Genomic DNA, 21,056 nt, shown 5'->3' on the forward strand with positions numbered 1-21,056 from the left:
TGTGTATGAGAGAGAGCTGGAGTGGCAAGAGGAGAAAATCAATTGGAAATTTTGTAAATTCATAAAAGTTATGGATTTATAATGACAAAGAAGTATTTTGCTTTTCAAAACACAAAATGTATATATGGACAAGGACAAAGAATGGGAAGGCAGTGTTATTAAGTTTAACAAGAAAATGATGGAATGAAAAGTAAACAGTCTATTTATGCTGAGTTTGAGTGAAAAGCCAACATATTTCATAATATAAAATATTACAGATAAATTGTTATAGAATTAAAGATATTTACACACTATTCTCCTTTATAGATTCTGAATCTCTTATTGTCATTTTGTTTTCAGTTAGTAAGGACGCTGGATTTGCAGAAGCAGCTTTAGCTGGACTTGCCAGCAAAGAAAACTTTTCTAAAATTGAACTAAGAAAAACTGATACTTCAAACCCAACTCCTGGAACCAACCGCTATCTACCATACAAACCAATTATGTTATTCCAAATTAAAGGTTAGAAATGCTATTTTAATATTAACAGTTTCTTTAGGCAGTAAGCTGGCAGAATTGTTAGCATGCTGGGCAAAATGCTTAGCAGCATTTCACCTGTCTTTACATTCTGAGTTCAAATTCCGCTGAGGTCAACTTTCCCTTTCATCCTTTCAGGGTTAATAAAATAAGTACCAGTTGAACACTGAAGTTGATTTAATTGACCTACACCTCCCCCAAAATTGCTGGCCTTGTGCCAAAACTTGAAATCAGTGTTAAGTTTCCCTATTTAATTTATATTGATATTGTCTCATGAAATTTTTATTATTTTGTAAATATGCAAATGAAACATTTTATTTTGCAGTTGATTTAATCTTTCAAAATATATAGAGATTTTTTTTCATAAAAAGATGGTAGAATTTATTTTCTTGAAAAAAATCTTTTGAAAGTAGGTTAAAGCTTTTGATGAATTTCTTAGTTTTTGTATTTTATTTATGTATTGATATACAGTTTTGTTATTAGAAAATCCTAACTGAAAACAAGCTATTTCTGAAAATAGGTGAAAATCTTGACACTGATCATTGGTTTACTACTTTTCATCCAAATGTTAGATGGGAATATTTAGAAGCCGACTTTATCGAAATTAGATGAGTCACTTCAAACAGTGGTCACAGCTTGAACCTACAATGAGGTAACAGCTGTAAATATGTAATTTCTATCAACATTAATGTCTCTTTAGCTAACACAAATGTAAGTTGATAATGAAAGCAGCTAGTGAAATATTGATTTTTTACGTCACTACAAACTCTCAGATTTAAATGTGATGAGATTGTGTGATTTTCATGCCTTTTCCCAGGGCATAAGCAGTGTTAGTGAAGTGAAATAGCAACACCCAGGAATCAAAACTGTGCTGCAGACTTGTATGTTAGCGGTATACTTCTACGTCACATTGCTTCATATTGCTTTTTTAAGGGGTATAGGGATAAAAAGCACATACACACAGTTTGCTATACTTATATGCTATCAAAGCTAATAAGTATTTAGTGTTCACAATGTCAATAAGTTAACATACTATCATAGAGACATAGATTCAGCTATCTTTTATTTGTTTCAGTCTTTCAGCTAAGGCTATGTTGAAGCACCATTTTGAGGAGTTTAGTTGATCAAATTGTTCCTAGTACTTTTAAGTGTGTTACTTATACTATCAATCTCTTTTTGTTGAACCACTAAGTTTTGGAGACATTAACAAACCAACATGGTTGTCAAACAGTGAAAGGCAAAAACAAAAACGCAAATATACATATGTGCATGTGTGCACACAAATGTGTGTATGCTTGCATTCATGCACATGCACACACACACACACACACACACACACATTTGACAGACTTCCACTTGGTTTCTATGTACCAAATTCACTCACAAGGCATTGGTTGGCCTAGAGCTACAACAGAAGACACTTGACCAAGATACTGTGCAGTGGGATTAAACTCCAAACCATGTCTTTGTGAAGTGAACTTCTTAACCACACAGATATACCTGCATCTAATGTCTACATTTCCACCATGGCACACAAGCTTAACCATATTTGTGAATTTTATTTAATGATTTCTGTTGATGCAGGTTCAATGTCGTTTTCCTCTGATGCTGGGTTTATTTTATTAGTTATGTAATTATATAACAAAACCTTTTAACCAGTTGTTCATGTAATTAAATCCCTAATGCATATACTAGCCTCAGACAAATAATTGTTTCATTAAAGACTAGAAACTATTGTAAATGCACTACTTTCATTCTATATTAAAGGTCGGCGGCATGTTCAGACTAGACTAGTTGAGCCATGTGCCAAATCTGTGAACCATGGAGACTGTTATGTTCTAGTAACGCCAGATAAAGTCATTAACTGGGCAGGAGAATTCACCAATGTCATTGAAAAAGCTAAGGTAAAGGAAACATTTTATTCATGTTGTTGTTTCTATTTAAGTGATATAATGACGTTGCAAATAAAATTTCAAATAAGAATTTTTTTACTTTTTTAATAAATATGGTGAGCTAGTAACTGCCTAAACCATTTCATATTTTTTTTCAACAAAGGAAAACCTAGTGAAGACAAACATACTAATTCCTCATCAAAGCAAAATGTTTAATTGATTATTTTATCTAAATCTCATTGTAACTTTATAGCTAGTGTGCGTACATGTGGGTGCACAAGAGGTGTACTGGGATCTCAGGCAGTTTGTCAGTGCAGTAGTAAAATTATTTTCAATGCTTGGAAAGTTCAGTAGTAGTTTCTATTGATAATTTCTGTTGTCTTGGCAACCTAATCAGTAGTGGAAGTGGGTGCTCTGAAAGCATAGTAACCAGAATAAGAACTGGGTGGAAAAAGTTCAGGATGTTATCAACTCTGCTAGCAATAAGAGGTTTCTCTCTTTGAATAAAAAGTAGAATGTCTGTTCCTTGTGTTTGAAGTATTATGCTGCATCGTGGTGAGACATGGGCACTGAATATGGAGGATGTACAGAGGTTGGAGAGGAATGAAACAAACCTGGCCCACTGGCTCTATGCTGTTAATATGCATGCATGATGTGGTACAAATGAGTTGAAAGATAAATAAAATATGAGAGGAACCCATTGTAGTTTGCATGAATGGAAACCACATTGATACAGTCATATGAGGTACTTGGAGGACTGGATAGGTAAACTGTAGAAGAGACAGTCTAATGGAGACAGAGGTAGAAGTGGTAAAAGCTGATGTCAGGATGATGAATCTCATAAAAGATGTGAAAAGAATGTGACAAATAGCAACATGTTCTGTTGGAAAAAAAGGACATGATGATGATGGTGGTGATCATGATTGTGATAACAGCAACAGTTTGTGCATGTGTGTGTGTGTGTGTGCATATATAAACAGTGATTCAGAAGCCTCTCTAGCATTAATATAATTTATCCAACATCCAAGGTGAGGTCAGTTGAGTTTTGTAATGTTTGTCTCATCTCCCCATCTCTATTTCCTTCCCTCACACTTTCACCATCCTCACCACAGCTTTCACACACTCCCCATTGCATTCATCCCCATCCTGCACCAATCTGAGTGCCACTTTTGAATGTTACATTCTCGTTGCATTTTCATTATTCTTATGAAGTTTGTCATTAAGATGTTTTGATGTTGGCAGTTTCCAACAGAAGCAAGTGTGTTGTAGTTAACAATGTTCTCACCAAGGGTCATAGACTCTGCGTCATGTATTTTATGTCAGGTTTTTATGATGTATTGATGAGTAAGTTTTCTGTCTATAAATCAGTGTCTAGTAGAGGTAAACTTGTATTGGGGGTATCTAGAGGTATTGCAATACTTTTGTATATAGTATTAATAGTATTAACTGTATTGTATGGTAAGCATTTAGTGTACCCTTCATTCTCCAAATCATCAAAGTGTGGAGAATGGTGTGTTTAATGTTTTTTAACGAAGAAGAGCACAATAATTACATTTGAACTACTGGTTTGTCTTTTTATTGCTTGTTTCAACATAATTTATGTTATGATTTTGAAATTATTAGTAACTTTTTGGAAATAAGTTTTGAAAGTGATATTATTGCTAGGTGTGAATTATTGAATAGCTCCATTATTTAAATAATTGTTGTTGTTGTTGGCACTCCGTCGCTTACGATGTCGAGGGTTTCAGTTGTTCTGATCAACGGAACAACCTGCTCGTGAAATTAACGTGCAAGTAGCTGACCACTCCACAGACACTTGTACCCTTAACGTAGTTCTCGGGGATATTCAGCGTGACAGTGTGACAAGGCTGGCCCTTTGAATTACAGGTACAACAGAAACAGGAAGTAAGAGTGAGAGAAAGTTGTGGTGAAAGAGTACAGCAGGGTTTGCCACCATCCCCTGCCGGAGCCTCGTGGAGCTTTAGGTGTTTTCGCTCAATAAGCACTCACAACGCCTGGTCTAGGAATTGAAACCGCGATCCTATGACTGCGAATCCACTGCCCTAACCACTGGGCCATTGCGCCTCCACATTTAAATAATTACATAAGCTATAAAGACTGATTTTAAACCTCTTAAGATGATTATTGTGACTTATTTATTTCTTTGATTCTATGTAATCAGTATCTCTAAACTTCTAGAAAAGCTTTGAAAAAGAAAGTGTGTTGGAAAAATAAAACTGTACACTACAAAGACTACAGGAATAGCTTATTATTCATGACATTCATGAAAATATTTATAAAAAAATATGGTATAATCTTATATATTTATTTTACTTTCGTTTTAGTCTGCAGATATAGCTACCCATGTTCAACAGAAAAAAGATCTTGGCTATAGATCTTCAGCACCATTTGTGATGATCGACAGCAAGAAAGTATCAAGTCCTGTATTTTGGAATTTACTGCAAGGCTCTGAGGATGATTGTCAAGGTATGATTTATGTTGAAAAATACCATCTTTTAAAGAAATTCTGAATACTTTTAATTCTATCACTTCCATTTACTGAACAGGATTTTCTTATGTTGATATTGGTTGGAACAGTTCCCAGAATACTCTTTTACCAATAGTCCTTATCCTTTCTCATTAAATCTGACAAAAGTATGGATTTGAAAAATATGACACAACTACATTTTTTTTCTAGAACTTGTTTAGGTAGTTATTAATACTAAATTGCAACAGTGAGCTGGCTGAATCATTAGCACACTAAACAAAATGCTTAGTGGCATTTGTCCATCTTTATGTTCTGATTTCAAATTCCACTAAGGTCGACTTTGCCTTTCATACTTTCAGGGTTGATAAAATAAATAGCAGTTGAGCATTGGAATCAATGTAATTGATTTATCCCTTCCCCAAAATTGCTGGCCTTGTGCCAAAATTTGAAATGAATATGAGATTGCAGCTTCTCACCTTATTCAAGCCACAAATTCTCCTCATATTCCAAAAATCAGAGCAGTTGTTTCTCTCTCATATACTTTCCACTGTTACTAATTTAAACGCATGAACTTTTAGGGTTTCAGTTTTTGAAGAATGTTTTTTATTACTCATCTCATAACGTTTTTATAAGTAACTGAGACATATCTCAATAGTTTTAACATTCTTTACAAATGTTGTCTAATATATACAAGAAAAATAGAAAGATATATTATCTTGTAAAAAGTTTCCTGTTTAAGAGTGAGAAAAAGAATGCATTGTTTTGAAAACTGTTGTAGAATATTTTCACTATAGACGTTTTTCCTCCCTAAGGAATCTGTAATTTAGTGTATGATTCAGTGATTATATTTGCATATCTCATCTCATCTTCTTCACTCACTTATTCCTGGGAAGATTGTTGGGGCAGAGCCCTCAAGCATGACATCTATTGGGTCTGTCAGAAGCAACCCTTTCCAATTGATCCAACTGGATCTCAAGTGAGGCCAACTGCGCTTATGGATGTTATCCAATCATCTTACTCTTGGCCTACTACTGGATCTCATGCTAGTTGCTTTTCCCTATAAAACTTGTCCAGTGATCTTTTCTCTAAACATTCTTACCACATGTCCATAGTATCAAAGCTGAGATCTCTCAATTTGGAGAAATAGCAGCTCTGCTTGGAGTGCCTCTCTGGTCACCAAGCTACACACACTTTTTCAAGTAATGTTACTTCAAAGATCCTTTGGAGGAACTCTATTTTGGTTACTTGTCTTTGCAATCAAGTTCTTTCAGTCATTACCCAAGATTCATAACCATAGATAAAGTTGGACATCAAATTGGAAGATCATGAGTTTAGCTTTTACACTTACCTTCCTTTTTCTCATGACTGACTGCTGAAGCTGGTGCATTACTGCACCAGCACCTGCAATTCTTGGACTTAATTCACCCTCTTGCCTTCTATCAGTAAATTTAATCCAAAGATATATCCTTGTATTCTGTATAACTATCTCATATATTTATTGATTGCAACATGAATTGTATGTTTCAGTACAATTTTCAGTCAGTTTTTGCTGAACATCCCCCTTTCATAGATAAAATTTTGCATGTATTTTTCTATAGATTTATAATTGTTATTTACTATTGTAGAGAAGTATAAGGGATAAATTCTAAAAGATTGTAAGGTCATACACCCTTGCATCACTCTTTATTGGTGGGATAAAGTAATTCTTATGATCATTCACAAGAATTGAAGTTTATAACATTATAGTTTCAATATATGTGATGATAATTAAAATTCTTTACTGTAAATATTATTAAAGTCACATGTTTTAGCTGTATTTTTGCCCACAATAATATTCAAATTAATCTATTAAAACTTGGTCTGTCTCGTTTTTCAGAGTGCGGACCTCCTGATGAAGATGAAGTATATGAAAATGCTATAATTAATACAAATATGATCTATAAGATTGAAAAGAATTGCTTGAAACCATATGAAGAATACTGGGGAGATTCTCCAAAACATGAAATGTTGAAGAGCAATGAAGTTAGTTTACATACCTCATTAAAAAATTGTTGCTCTAACTATTTATCTAAATGTTTGCTGTCATTGTCTTTTGAAGTACTTTGTGAGTTTTCACATTTATTATTTCAATTGAAAATGTTCCCTGTAGCTCATTATTCCATACATTGCAATAACAGGTTAGAACACTAATTTGGATGTTTCCTCTATTCTTATAATTTCCCTAACTAATGGTTTTATATAGAATTTTACCTGGCAGTTTGTTTTATAATGTACTTAACCAATATTATTATTTTATCTTTTTATCTATAAACTCATTTCCTTGACTGAATTTTTGTAAAATAACATCACTGGTCTTCTTTTCAAATCCGTGCTCTTCAATTTTCCCAACATTTATGTAAATTTCTGTCACTATTCTTTTTCAACTGATCTTTGATTATTGTTTATAAATTAATAGTTCTGTTTTGTGTGTGTGTGTATGTATGTTTGTGTGCATAGTTGTGTAATTGCATATGTCCATGTATGTGCATTTCTGTGAACATGTATGTAGTTACATGTATCCACATATATTTGTGCATGTGCTGGAAAATCATACAAGTTAGATTAATGCTCAATCTGATATTTTTGGCCAGAATTAGTCCTAAATTATGTTGTTTCATTAATATTGAAAACATAGCAGCTGTTATTTTGTGTTGTTAGAGTTATAGCAACAATAGATGACTACTTGATAAATAAAACTTACATTTTTCAATTTAGCAATTCCAATAGCTAAACTAATATTATCTTCAGATGATTGTTACTATGTATACACTATGAGCTTACATATATTCAAATTTTGTTTCAGGTACTAGTCTTTGATTTTGGCTGTGAATTGTATGTCTGGCAAGGAAAGAAAGCCACACCTTTAAAGAAAAAGCTGGGACTTGAACTTGCTCAGCAGCTTTGGAACAAAGGCTACAATTATGAGTCTGCAGTAATAAATCAGTTGTCTCCTATAAGATGTATGAATCAAAACACTTTTATTTTAAAACCATTTTAGCAATATTTTGTTATTCCATATTTTAGTAGCAAATTGTAATTTCATATTTCAATACAGATTGTTATAAATTTTCCAGTTTTCTCACCAATTAAATTAAAATCATCTTTGTGGTAGATTACTGACCCTCTTGGTCTTGAGTTCAAGATTAAGTAAACACACCATTCTACTAGCTTTAGTTACTTGATTGTAACATAAAGAACATACTTCACTTTATTATAACGGTTCAGTACTTCATAAGAATATCTAGCTGAAATAACATTTCCTTCATTGTCATCCTCTTCCTCCTCATTGAAATGGATTGGATGGTTCAACAGAGTCTCAAAGCCAGAAAATTGTGTTGAGCTTCAATGACTGTTTTGGCATGGATTTTAAGGCTGGATGCCCTTCTTAATACCCACCACTTTACAAAGTGCACTGAGTGCTTTTTTCATGGAACTAGCACTTGTAAGGTCAACGAATGACTCACAAGACAAGACACCACTACTGAGTGAGGGTGTAGTATTGAGAGAGGTGACTTTATGCCAGGCATTGAGAAATTAAAGTATGACAGATGGGCAGGAACAGGTGTCTTGCCATAGAGGAGATGCATGGTTAACCTAGCTGGAAAGAATGAAAAGACATGGTGATGATGAGGTGTCAGGGTGAAACCTCAAACTACAAGAAGGTGAGAATAAGAGAGAATACTGATAGTAGATTGGAAAGGGTTGGTGGGTAGGTAATTTTACATAAGTGTGAAAGAAAGGTGACAAATGGTTAGAGATAGGAACAGAAGGGAATGCTGTGAATGGTGACTTTAAAAAAATATATTTTTGATTTCAGTATCTACAGAAGATGGTTTAGAGAGTGACAAATGTAGCCGCCCCAACTGGGCTATATTTGGCAAAGTCAATGAAAATATGGAAACTATAGCTTTTCGAGACAAATTTGCTGATTGGCCTGATTCCACTCGACTGATTAAAGTGAAGAGCCTAGACAAAAATACAACAAAGGTAAGAATATTTATACAATGTGAAATATGATCTTGTATTTTTGTAGTATACTAATTGAAAATTAAATGTTTTCAAGGCATCAGTTTTTTCCTTACATCATCTTGTGATGCACCTGCACATAATCTGGAGTGATTAGATGTTTTGGGTCTTTCAACATCAAATACCCTCGCCCAGGCAACCCTGCTGGGGGATCATCAAGCTCCAGCTTGAGTCCAGTTTGCACTGTCCCTCCCAGGGCTTGCACTTCCTCACCTAAGGCCGCCTTGAGGCAACCCTTGCTGCCTCTACAACCAACTTAATGGCTTCTGCCTACTTGCCCTTGTGATGCCAAGCAATTTATAAGCTCTGCAAAGGGAGTGGCTGCAAATCCCTCAGTGGGATCATACTTTGCTTGCTACCCATTGCTTTGGCATAACTTCCGTAGCTCAGCATATTTTCTCCTCTTACTCCCATTTGCCTTCCCAGAACATTTGTTGATACTGATAATGCATTTTTCAGTTAACTACACCAAGTACAAGAAAGTTTTGTTTAATTTATTGAGTGGTACGTAGTTATGCTGTGTGAGACATTCTCAGGGTTGTCTTAAGGTATAGGCACACTGGGTATTTGCCCAGATGCCTCATAGGTCTATGGATCCATTTCTGGTCTATGTATACTGTGGCTTGCTGTCAATCAATAAATACTATAGGGCTGAGCATATTGATTTGCTCAGGAGCCTACAATGTTGTTTAAAGTGGTCTAGGACATACTGTAATGTAAAAGAAAACTATTTCAATTCCCTACCTGTCCACACTCATACAATTAACTCCCCTAGAACCCTGTTACCGAAATCACTTTTTTCCTGATTGTTGAAAAGTGATTCATTTTAAAAATTGTAATTTCTATTTTATTTATTTATTTTTTTTTTACCTGTGAATGAAAGTGTAAATGCTTAGCAAGTTCTTTTTGTTTCATCTAAAAATTTTCTCATGCATCTATCACCTAGACTAGTTAAAATATATTTAGATTTATAGAAAATTTTATTTATCTTCTCTCAATTTTAAACTAATTATTTTTTTACTATAGTAAATTATAAGACTCAGCCTCTCTTCTCAGTTTTATATTGGGGCCAAATTTCATTTCGATGTTTGATTGTTTCTTTTAATTTAAAATATATCTTATTATTTCAAATATAAAAATTTTTTTTACATATATTTTACCGGTAGCTATACAAATTGTATTTTATCACAGTAGGCAGTATTTAATTTTACTGTTATGTAATATATAAGTAGCAGATTTGATCATTTCCATCTGGGAATTAATACTGACTGAGGTTGATATGAAAGAAGTAAATAATGCATTTTATAAAATAAAGTCTTTTATTCTGGTTTCTGTTGTACTGTAACCATTGTGGGGTACGGCCTTCAAAGATTTTTAGATTTAGCTTGAAGTTTTTCCAGTTGTTGGCTTCATCAAACAGTAAAGACTTTTGGTTTTTCAAGCCTTTTATGTGTTTTTGGTTCATCTTGTGGGTGGGACTTTGGTGATTTTTAGTTTTTGTGAATTGAAAGACTGCTACTAGGAATCTTTTTTTACTAGTTTATTCTTTGTATTTTGTTAGCAAACAGATTACAGTGACTTGGTAGCTTATGATGGTAAAAAGTTAGCTGAGAGACTTCATCCAGGACCTTATTTGTTGGTTCTTGAAGGAAGTAATGTCGGCAGAGGAACACACTGGTAAGTGTATTTGATTCTAACATATATCACATAAAATATATGAAGATGAATATAGTGACATTAGTAAACATTGAATGTCCATAGCATGTCTTCAGAATTAAATCAACTTAAATGCCTTGCCTTTTGAGAGAGATTGCAAGCTAATAGACATTTTTTTTCTACAGTTAATTGTATAAAGTGGAGATACAATGCCGTAACACTTGCAGCCATTCTTGCTCTGAAAGAGTTGGCTAATGACACATTGTCACATTGGCACATGCAGAAACTTGTACATGCATAAACACTAATGGTGTGAGCACATATACAAATAATCTCCACTCTTTTACGCACTCGTGCGTGCACACACACACTCACACACAACTAATTCATGTATGTATGTGTAAATGCACCAGTTGCATTCATATGTGTTATGTGTCAGTAGCATTTGTTTGAATCTCTGTCTTGCTCTCTCTCTCTCTCTGTCTCTTGCAGTTTTACCATCCTTTTTTCACAGTATGACATGCTTTTTACACCACAGCAATGTATTATGAGCACTTTCATATAATGAATAATAATGATATCAAAATGCGACAGCCAGAGAGATCAAATCAAGGCAACCCATATAGATCCTGGTTGCTCTTAACAGAAAAGCAAGTGCCTTCCCTCCACAAACAAAACTCGAGAGCTGACACATCCATCAACACTACTCACTAATCTTAACTGTCTTTCATGAGATTTATAAGAAGTTAGGACTTTTCTCTCTGTCCTCATCATTTACTTCAAGTGATTGTGGAAGAAGACTGTGATTCACAGACAGAAAAGACTTAACTTCAAATATACCACTCTTATCCAGTAAACTGTCTATTTTGCTATAGCCAACAGGTATAAAAATACTGATCAACCTTCCCTTTTAAAGGAAAAAAGCTTTACTATAGTTGCCATAAACAACTTAGTTTAATCCGCACACTGTGACAATTATTTAGCATCAGTTCATTGGCTGGTGAGTCATTGACAGTCAACAAAAACATGGAGGACAGTTTCATCATATTCAAGACATGTCATGTGATTTCAATTGTACAGTTTGTCACGAACAAATAATACTCCCAAGTAACAACAGTAATACTTATGTTAAATCCTAATGGTTTATTTTCTTTTTAAGGGATGAAGACATGGATGGTTTCATACAGCATTTTGAAATAACAACGATAGCAGTTACAGTGTGGCATGTTCTTGAGTTTGACCGTTATAAACTAGATTATATCAGCAATGGTCAGTTTCATGATGGAGATACATATGTTGTGAGATGGGAATATAGAATAGTAGCTACAGGTAAATAGTTTTTTGCTTCTTCATTTTAGTTTTCACTGATTTTAGGAATGCACTAAATACACTGAAGTGATTTATAAAATATTCTTAAAGAGAGATCTTCTTTAAATATACAAAATAATATTAATTTTTGTAATGTCATTTCAGTGTTTTTGCTTTCAAATAAACTAATAACTGTTTAATAAATTTACTAAATTATATAACTTGATACAGTTCTGTCATATTTTATTGTATTTATTTGAAATATGAGTCATAATACCTTTTTTTTTGTTTACTCAGGAGCCAAAAGTGGATCTAGACGGTCTACTGTAGGCCGTGAGCGATGTGCTTACTTTTTTTGGCAAGGTAAAAACTCTACTATCACTGAAAAGGGGGCATCTGCACTGATGACTGTTGAGCTTGATGAAGAAAGAGGACCACAAGTAAGTCTGTTTCAGTAATTAAGTTACTACTTTCATTAAATATTCAAAACAAATTTTTGAGAATCAGTAATTTTTGAAGAGGAGAATTTTTGTTAATTGTTTAGACAAGAGAGATAAGCAGTGCTCATGCTTCTTTTCAGAACCTCTGAAACTGGAGGGAGGGAGGGAGGGAAGAACCCAAATGCTTGCTATACATTGGACTCTGCTAAAAACACCCCAAAATTAGGTGATGAAACTAAACCAAGTAATTAATTAAGTCTGCCACCTAAGTAAATTACAGTGTGATTTGAACTTAGAATGAAAATAAAAACAGAACAAGTACTGCAAGGCTTTTCATTTGATCCCTAATGATTCTGTACATCCACAACCCTAAAAACAAAGTTGGCTTTGATGGAATTTGAATTTAAAATACAAGTCATAATAATTCCCATGAGATTCTCTGTCTGATGCTCTAATGACTCTGCCAATTTAGCATCAAAATTTGACTTTATTTTTTGAAGTATTTCCTGAAGAGATATACTTCCCTAAGAGATTAATGTTTGCTGTTTTTTATAATACAATCACTGAGAAATTAATATTTAATTAATCTGCATTTTAGGTTCGAGTATTAGAAGGGAAAGAACCACCATGTTTCCTGAATTTATTTGGAGGTAAGATGATTGTTCATGTCGGAAAACGAGAAGAAGAAGAGACAAACACACAAGAACCCTGGAAATTCTTCTGTCTCAGAAATGAGAAAAGTAATGAAATATGCCTTATTGAATTAGAATCTGCAAACACCTCAGCCTTAAGAAGCCGGTCTTCCTTTATTTTACTGAATGTTCAAACAGGAAAAGTTTTCATTTGGCACGGGTCAAAATCTTCTCCAAATACAAGAGAACTGGCACAGATTGCTGTTGCAAATGTACAGAAAAGGTAATTATTGCTGCCTCTCGGTTCACTTTGTACCCATATGTTTTAAGATGATTAATTTATTTAGAGTAAAACTTTTTTTGGCTATTTATTAATCTCATCTTTAGAGGTGAAGCATTTTCAATATTTACATCTATTGCTATGCTTTGATCAGTTTGATTGCTGGGTGTCATCAGGTGTCTTATTCCTACTTAATACAAGACTGGATTTGAATTTATTTCTAAATTAAGTGTAATGTGTGAATGTGTGCATAGAACTTCTACACTACATTTCGACTGGTTTGGCCTAAGATAATCTGATGAGGATTTAAGCTCAGACCAGTTGAAATGTAGTGAAGATAGATATAAATATATTTTTAAATCTTTATCTAAAAATTGGGCTTAAAACTATAGTTATACTAACAACTCATTTCAGTTCTTGGTTTCTTTATGTCACAATTTAACTTGAATTCTTTTCTTTTAGTTTATCACACTATTTGTATGTTTGTTATCATGGCTGCCATCATCAATGTCCACTTTTTTGTGTGACATAGTTTAGGTGTTTCTGCTGCTACTGTTGCATATTGTCACTTCTCTTGGTCTTTTGTTGCTTTATTTGTGAACTCAGCAATTTTTAGATATGATTTCATTACTTGTGATGGTTTTCTTTTCTATAAGTATCTTCTACCAACTGCAAATAACAATTTTTTACCCAGCACTTATTGTCCTTTTACATGCCAATGCCATTACAGGCAAATGATGCCTTCAATACTCAGTCCCTCTCAACTCAATTGTTTTCTGCTTTTATACAATGGACCATAGCTACTTCACTTCTTTCCAGCTTCCATATATCTTTAGAGTTCATTGCTCATATCTACTTACCATGTCGCATCACAATATTTAAATCTGCTCCATACAGTATGTATTCTTACATAGAAAGCTAAGCCCTTTTTGGTTATCAGAAACACTAACTCCCTGCACCTTTGTACCTCTTCCTTATTGTAGCTACTAAGGTCTGTTTTTTTGCTGCAATTCCCAACACTAATTAGATTACCTAGATCTATTGAACTTTCTAGGCTGTTGATGGAATTCCTTTCATAGTTGTTTTTATCACTAACTACACCTGCACATTTAGAGCAGGTGAACTCTGATTTCTTTCTGAGTATACCAAAGATCCCACTGCAATTTTGTTTGCCTATTGATTTCACTGAGTACACAGTAGTAAATGCCCATCTTCACTGTTTTCTAATGTATTCTTGAGAAGACAGGTTATCAGTAAATCATCTCTGTCTCTCCGATTAAATAAGTTAATGTAATAGTTCTAAATGGTCTTAACAATGGAAGATGATAATATTAGTTAATAATGACTTAAATTTATTGCTACCGGTTAACATTTTTAGATTGTCTTGTAGTAAAGGTTGCTAACTGAGACATAAGTTTCTACTTCACAAGAATATACACCACTTATTCTTATCTAAATCTTGCTAATACAAACCAACGCTAGTTTATCAATTCTAATGATTATACTGTAACCTTTACGCAAACTGAGTTCAGTTGGATGCTAGGCATTTTATATCGTATTATGTGTATAACAGCGTCTTGTGTTTAATCAACTTTAAAAATTACTAGATAAAAATCTTTATGTAGGCACAGACATGACTGTGTCGTTAAGAAGTTTGCTTTGTAGCCATATGATTTCAAGTTGTGCTTTTGCCTTGACATCATGTGATAGCTGTAAGCAAGCATCACTGCCATACAAGCAGTGTCATTTGTTTCCAGTCTTCTTCAAATTTATGTCCTGGAAACAGGTGGGGGTTGGTGACAGGAAGAGCATCTGGCTGTAGAAAATCTGCCTCAATAAATCCCATCTGAACCGTGTAAGCATGGAAAGTTAAAATGACTTGGATGAGGCTTCTCAAAATTCTCCAATTAATGAGCATCACTGTTGAAGTAAATATTGTACTTGCTAGTCTTTGACATAACTAGTACTGTTCACTTTTATCATACATTCCTTATCATCACTATCTGTATCAGGCATCTGATCTAGCCTTGAGTCAAAGAGGGAACCTCTTATCTGCTTAGGAAATAGCAGCCAGATTTCCTGCAGATTGCATCATACTGTCTTGAATAAAAAAGAACTCATTGGATAATGTTGTTCTAGATACACTGTGGTGGGGAAAAAAAAGAATCAACAATAGGCACAAGAGTGGCTGTATGATAAGCCTGCTTCCCAACCACATGGTTCCAGGTTCAGTCTCACTGTGTGCCACCTTGGGCAAGTGTCTTCTACTATTGCCTTGTGAGTGGATTTGGTGGACAGAAACTGAAAGAAGCCCATCGTATATATATATATATATATATATATATATATATATATATATATGTATTTGTGTGTATGTGTTTGTCCCCCCCACCATCGCTTGACAGCCAATGTTGGTGTGTTTACATCCCTGTAACTTAGCAGTTTGGCAAAAGAGGCTGATAGAATAAGTACTGAGCTTACAAAGAATAAGTCCTGGGGTTGATTTGTTCGACTAAAGGCGGTGCTCTGGCATGGCTGCAGTCAAACAACTGAAACACCTAAAAGAATAATGAGATCATCAATGTTTTTCTCCCATTTATTTTAGCAGATGACTCATTAATAACTATGGTAGTTTTAAATCATGGAAAATCATTTTTAATTTGTAGCAATCCACTTGAAGTTGGATTACCTGCCAATATTTCCTTGAATATCATTCAATTTGAGGAGGGTTCAGAAACTTCAGAATTTTGGAAAATTTTATCTGGAAATGACAGGAGGCAATACATGTCACTTTTAAATGGTAAGTCTTAAAATTCTTTTCTTTCATGAAAATTCTTATTCTTCAATATTTTTGTGTAAAATACTTTTAAGAGTCTTTGAAATTTACATTCTGGCTATGCATAATCTAAAAATAAAACTTTTTATTTATAATTTTAAGATTGTCCTAATTTTCTAATTCTATTTGTTCAGTGCTCAAGTTTTGTGAGAATATATCTCTGATAAAAAATCATTTTCATCTTATGATTTCAGATCACCTGTATTCCTATGATTGGTCAATAAGGCTATTTGAATTTAATAGTGTTCCTGGTGTTATTGATGTAACTGAAGTGAAGAATCCATCTTGTGTTAATGAAACATTCACACCATATCCATTCTTGCAATCAGACCTCTATAATGCTACTCAACCTGGTAGGTTTTGTTTAATAAATCCATTTTAAGTAAATGTAGTAAATAAATATTTTTTTAGTTGCTCAGTTGTATTTCTTTCTTGCAATTTACTTTCATTAATCTTATTCATGTTTTTCTTCAAAATATTTTTATCTGTTTATTTACTAATTTGTTGTCACCATATTTTTGGTCTTTAAACAATGTCAGACATCAAAATTTCAGTTATCAATAGTTGAATCTAAATTGATATGTATTAAAGTTAAATCTGCTGATGTACTTGCGCAAAGCTGTTAAATAAAAACAAAACAGGAAGGTAGTTGCTAATTTGAAGATGAAGAATTTTAGATTGTTTTGCTTCTGCCCAATTTGAAAATTCCATGCTTGATGTAATACATCAATTTAAATATTTATTTGAAATTCATTTTATTGCAGCCTTGTTTTTGCTGGACAATAACTATGAAGTATTTGTGTGGCAAGGTTGGTGGCCCCAGGGAGATGAAGATATAGAAAATGTTCATACAGGATCAGCACAATCTCGTTTTGTTGTAGAAAAGCGCTGTATTCTACAGACAGCAATTGACTATTGTAACGGTTAGTAATACTCTCTTCTGCTTGTATAAAATCACTTACATGGCTTTATTCTTCATTAGTCCTGTAAGCCCTCACACAAAACCAAACTGCATCTTATCTAGGCTGATGCTTTTCCTAATTAATTTTCAGGAGGATCCTTAGAAGTAATAGTTTCTGTTATCTAGGTGACCTAATTAGTAGTGGAAGAAGATACTCTGAAAGTATAGCTGCTACAATAAGAACTGGTTGGAGAAAGTTCAGAGAGCCATTACCTCTGTTAATTATAATAGGCCCTCTCTCAGACATCACTTTATAATTAGTTATCTTTACTCCTTAGTGCTTTTGTTTGGTTCTTTTTTTTTTTTTATCTCAGTCACCGATGATGATGATTTATAATTTCTACATATTTCCATTTCTCTTCTTACATTCTCCTTCAGAATTCACATTACTCGCTTTATTTTCCCACTTTTCATGTGTTATTTTTTTTCTTGATTTCAGTAATATATAGCAAAAAAAAAAACATCATTATACAACTAGCAATTTAATCAAGTGAAATATGTTAGTGCAATGTACTGATTCTAAGTCAATCATTTTTATGGATAAAGTGCAACACTACAGCCATATCTGCTTTTTAATTTTAATTGTGGGACATCAGAGACTAGTGAGAGGAATAAGCTACAACTTATGGGCTATTCTCAAGCCAAAAGCCTGGTCTATTAGCACTTGGAACCAAGTGCTGTTAAAGATGCCCAAAAGTTTGATGAAGGTGTTTAATTGGGTGAAAGATTAAGTTGTAGTCTTTAAATTAATTTCTGACATCATTGTTTAAGTACTCTCTGTATGCAAATGATTTCTGTTTTGTCCGAATGATTAGGTCTTATCAGTTTCTTTGTCAACAACTAAGGAAGTGACATTCAACTACAGTTTTTTTCACTTCAGTTCTTCCTTCCTAATAGTTGGCCAGTCCAAGAAACTAATGCTTGCTTTGCAGTCTTGAAGAGACACCAAGTTCTGCATGAAAATCTTAGTGCAAGCATTGGTGTATGCAGTTTCTTTATTTCTGTGATACTTGGTTCATACAAATTTAGGATCTCTGTTATCTGGAGTTATTTGAAAACTGGTTTCTGAGAAGAACACTTTGTTTGCTTTAATAACCTGCTGTGAGTGTGATACATCTTCATCTGTACTGATGTTGATAGCACTGAAGATACAGTTGTAAGGTATCAAAATATAAAATCCAAGTGTTTGGTTTTCTCAAGGAATACATATTGCCTTTACTTTCAGTCTGATCTGGTTAGCAACAGATGTGATATGTGGTAATTGTTTGGGATAATGCTGAATCACAAGTTCATGCAAAGAAGCCCTGCCACAGAGTAGAAAAGGAGTGTAATTCTGTTTAACATCTACTTTATAGTTGAATTGCTGCAACTGGAATTGTCACTTTGCAGTATGATTACTTGCTCTAACAATTCTTTGTAACTGTTGTCACAGAATGGATGCAAACTTCTATTGAATTGACACTGTAACCTAGTTTTAATTCCTAGTTGGAACATGCACTGCAATTATCTAAATGTCTATGGAATGTATATGGCATTATATCTTGATATTTCCTGTCTTGGGATAATCTCAGGTTATATGACAGATTACACTAAATAGGGAGAGACTTATCTATTTAACATTACCAGAGATTAAAGTTGATCATTGACTATATAGAACTTGGAATTCACAAAAATATTAGCTATCTAAAAATCATGTTATATGTTAAGAAGTAATATATACTTTATTATTGCAGCAAAAGAAACCACAACACCCATCAAAGCCTATCTAGTTTTTGCTGGACTAGAACCCATGAAGTTTACAAATCTGTTCCCATTCTGGAATGTTGATGAAATAGTTCAAGAACTTTCTCTCAAGGTTAGTAATATATAAACTACACTTATGCTTCCATCTATAATGTATATTAACACAGTTTTATTTTCCTGTTTATTACAGAACACCTTTACTAGCTTTTTTTATAATTCTGTTTACTTATTAGGATGGAAAAGCAGAAAATAGCCTCATAGATGTGAGAGAAGAACTGACACGATTAAGTTTGATACAATATCCTTTGAAAGAATTATTAGAAAGACCATTGCCAATAGAAGTGGACCCCCTAAAACTTGAGTCATATTTATGTGATGAAGAATTTGAGGTATGTATCAATTATTGTCAGCAGTGCTATTTATACAATAGAGAAACATACACATCACCCAGTTGTTAAAATATGTCTTTCTAATAGTTTATAAAATATTTTCTTTTGTATGGCTTAATCATTTTGAAGCTACCTGCTCCTCCTTAACTTGTAGGAAAAAGAAGAAAGAGTCCTAGTTTAAATGCTTACAGCAGAGTGGAGTCTGCTAAAGCCACCCAAGGGGATTGATTGACATTAATTTTATAATGAATCCAGTTCAGACATCTCCCTATGTTATGGAAATGTTGCTATGATATGAAATTTCATAATATGAAGCCTATCTGCCTTTGACTTCCATGTTACATTGAAGTCAATGGAAAATACATTTTGTATTACAACAACATTTTCAAGGTCTTAACAGTTCCATAGTACAGGGGGTATCTGTATTTGTGTATTATAATTGTAAGTTTTTGAAGGAGGAGGGATGGTTTTCAGAATTGATAGTTTTGGACTAAATGTATGTATTTATTTACATTCGGTTATAAAGTATACCAAGAGGTAAGGCAAAAGAGTGATAATTGGTCATGACTATAAGTGTGAAGTGGTACACTAATTCCTCTGGTTTGTTGTGCTTGTTAAGTAATGTGAAGGCACCATAAGTGTTTTTGCACCCCTAGAACTGAGATCATTCTACATCACAGTTCTTATGTTCAAACCTCACATCCAGTTGGGTTGATTTTGTTTTCCATCCTTGCAAAGTTGCTAAAATAAAATACCAGTTAGAACAGGAGGCAGGAGTGCCCTTCTCTATAAGAGGAAAAGGGAGAAAGAAGGAGAATACTGCTTTTGTTGAAATTCATGTCAATGAGAGATCACTGCAATGTGTGACAAAGAAGTTTCCTATAGCTTTGAGTTTATAAAGAAGAACTAACTCTTCTGTGAGAGTGATTTGCAAAAATAGGTACTCACTCAAGAGGTGATGAAAAAAATTGCACTATGACTGTTCACCTTGATTTGGGTGATTGGAGGAGTTACTGCACTTGGTTGCTGAATGTGATAGTGTGATTGGTTGAACACTTGAAAGGAGTTGTGCATGTGTGTGTTGCATTGTGCAACTAGAAGAAAAATGACTAGTTTAAGTAGTAGCTTTATCTGTAGGGATACTACTTACAGGGCCATCTTGTGAAGATTCAATTAAAAAGATTATGAGCTTCCTAAAATCATGTACTGAAGTGAGACACTTCTTATCATATTTAAAGGTGAAAATTATTGTGAAATAATTTCTGCAGTATTTAGTTTTATCTCTCAAAGAATAATGGTAAATAAGAAGCCTATTTTCTTCATTGATACTTTAGTGTTGTGATGTAAATTAAAGAGATCTTTCATAATATATATAATTATTCATGACTCTATTTCTAATTTTTTTTTAGTAATAGTTTATAAAAAACCAATAACTCTACAGTATTAAAATAATAAGTTAAGAAACAAATTTATAGTATAGGTTTATTAAGCATTAATGCTTTGAGCTAAAGAAGCAGCTTGTCATATATGTATGATCTCTTATTTGTGTGTGTGTGTGTCATCCTCAACTTGCTGGGGTTAGATTTTCTATGCCAGATAACCCTCCAAGTAAGGTAATATTTCACCTAGTTCTTCAAACAAAGAACAGTTCAATGGGCACAAATGCAAATGTCAAAACAAAGAAAACACAAACATATGCACACCCCACAGCCTTCTTGTAGTTTCCATCAACGTGTTGATAGTGTCACATAATGGGAATGAATTATAACTTCAAAAACAAACTTCTTAACTAGATTTTATTATTATTATTATTATTATTTTATATATATATATATATATATATATATATATTA

At 33.5% G+C, this 21,056-nt stretch overlaps 1 protein-coding gene across 13 annotated transcripts in view; it reads left to right on the forward strand.

Annotated features, from left to right (window-relative positions):
* The window catches only part of LOC106868432 (supervillin), a 269,304-nt gene that overhangs the window by 245,212 nt on the left and 3,036 nt on the right, over positions 1-21,056 (forward strand). For all 13 annotated transcript variants that reach the window (XM_052971707.1, XM_052971702.1, XM_052971738.1 and 10 more), the window contains 15 exons: positions 340-498; positions 2,281-2,417; positions 4,751-4,892; positions 6,770-6,915; positions 7,736-7,892; positions 8,750-8,919; positions 10,520-10,635; positions 11,774-11,943; positions 12,220-12,362; positions 12,961-13,277; positions 15,941-16,074; positions 16,305-16,463; positions 16,875-17,033; positions 18,805-18,926; positions 19,048-19,203. In XM_052971707.1, coding sequence (XP_052827667.1) covers positions 340-498; positions 2,281-2,417; positions 4,751-4,892; positions 6,770-6,915; positions 7,736-7,892; positions 8,750-8,919; positions 10,520-10,635; positions 11,774-11,943; positions 12,220-12,362; positions 12,961-13,277; positions 15,941-16,074; positions 16,305-16,463; positions 16,875-17,033; positions 18,805-18,926; positions 19,048-19,203 — 2,387 coding nt within the window. The remainder of the gene's footprint in view (positions 1-339; positions 499-2,280; positions 2,418-4,750; positions 4,893-6,769; positions 6,916-7,735; positions 7,893-8,749; positions 8,920-10,519; positions 10,636-11,773; positions 11,944-12,219; positions 12,363-12,960; positions 13,278-15,940; positions 16,075-16,304; positions 16,464-16,874; positions 17,034-18,804; positions 18,927-19,047; positions 19,204-21,056) is intronic.

Source organism: Octopus bimaculoides, chromosome 1, assembly GCF_001194135.2.
Source record: "Octopus bimaculoides isolate UCB-OBI-ISO-001 chromosome 1, ASM119413v2, whole genome shotgun sequence".
Lineage (NCBI taxonomy): Eukaryota > Metazoa > Mollusca > Cephalopoda > Octopoda > Octopodidae > Octopus > Octopus bimaculoides.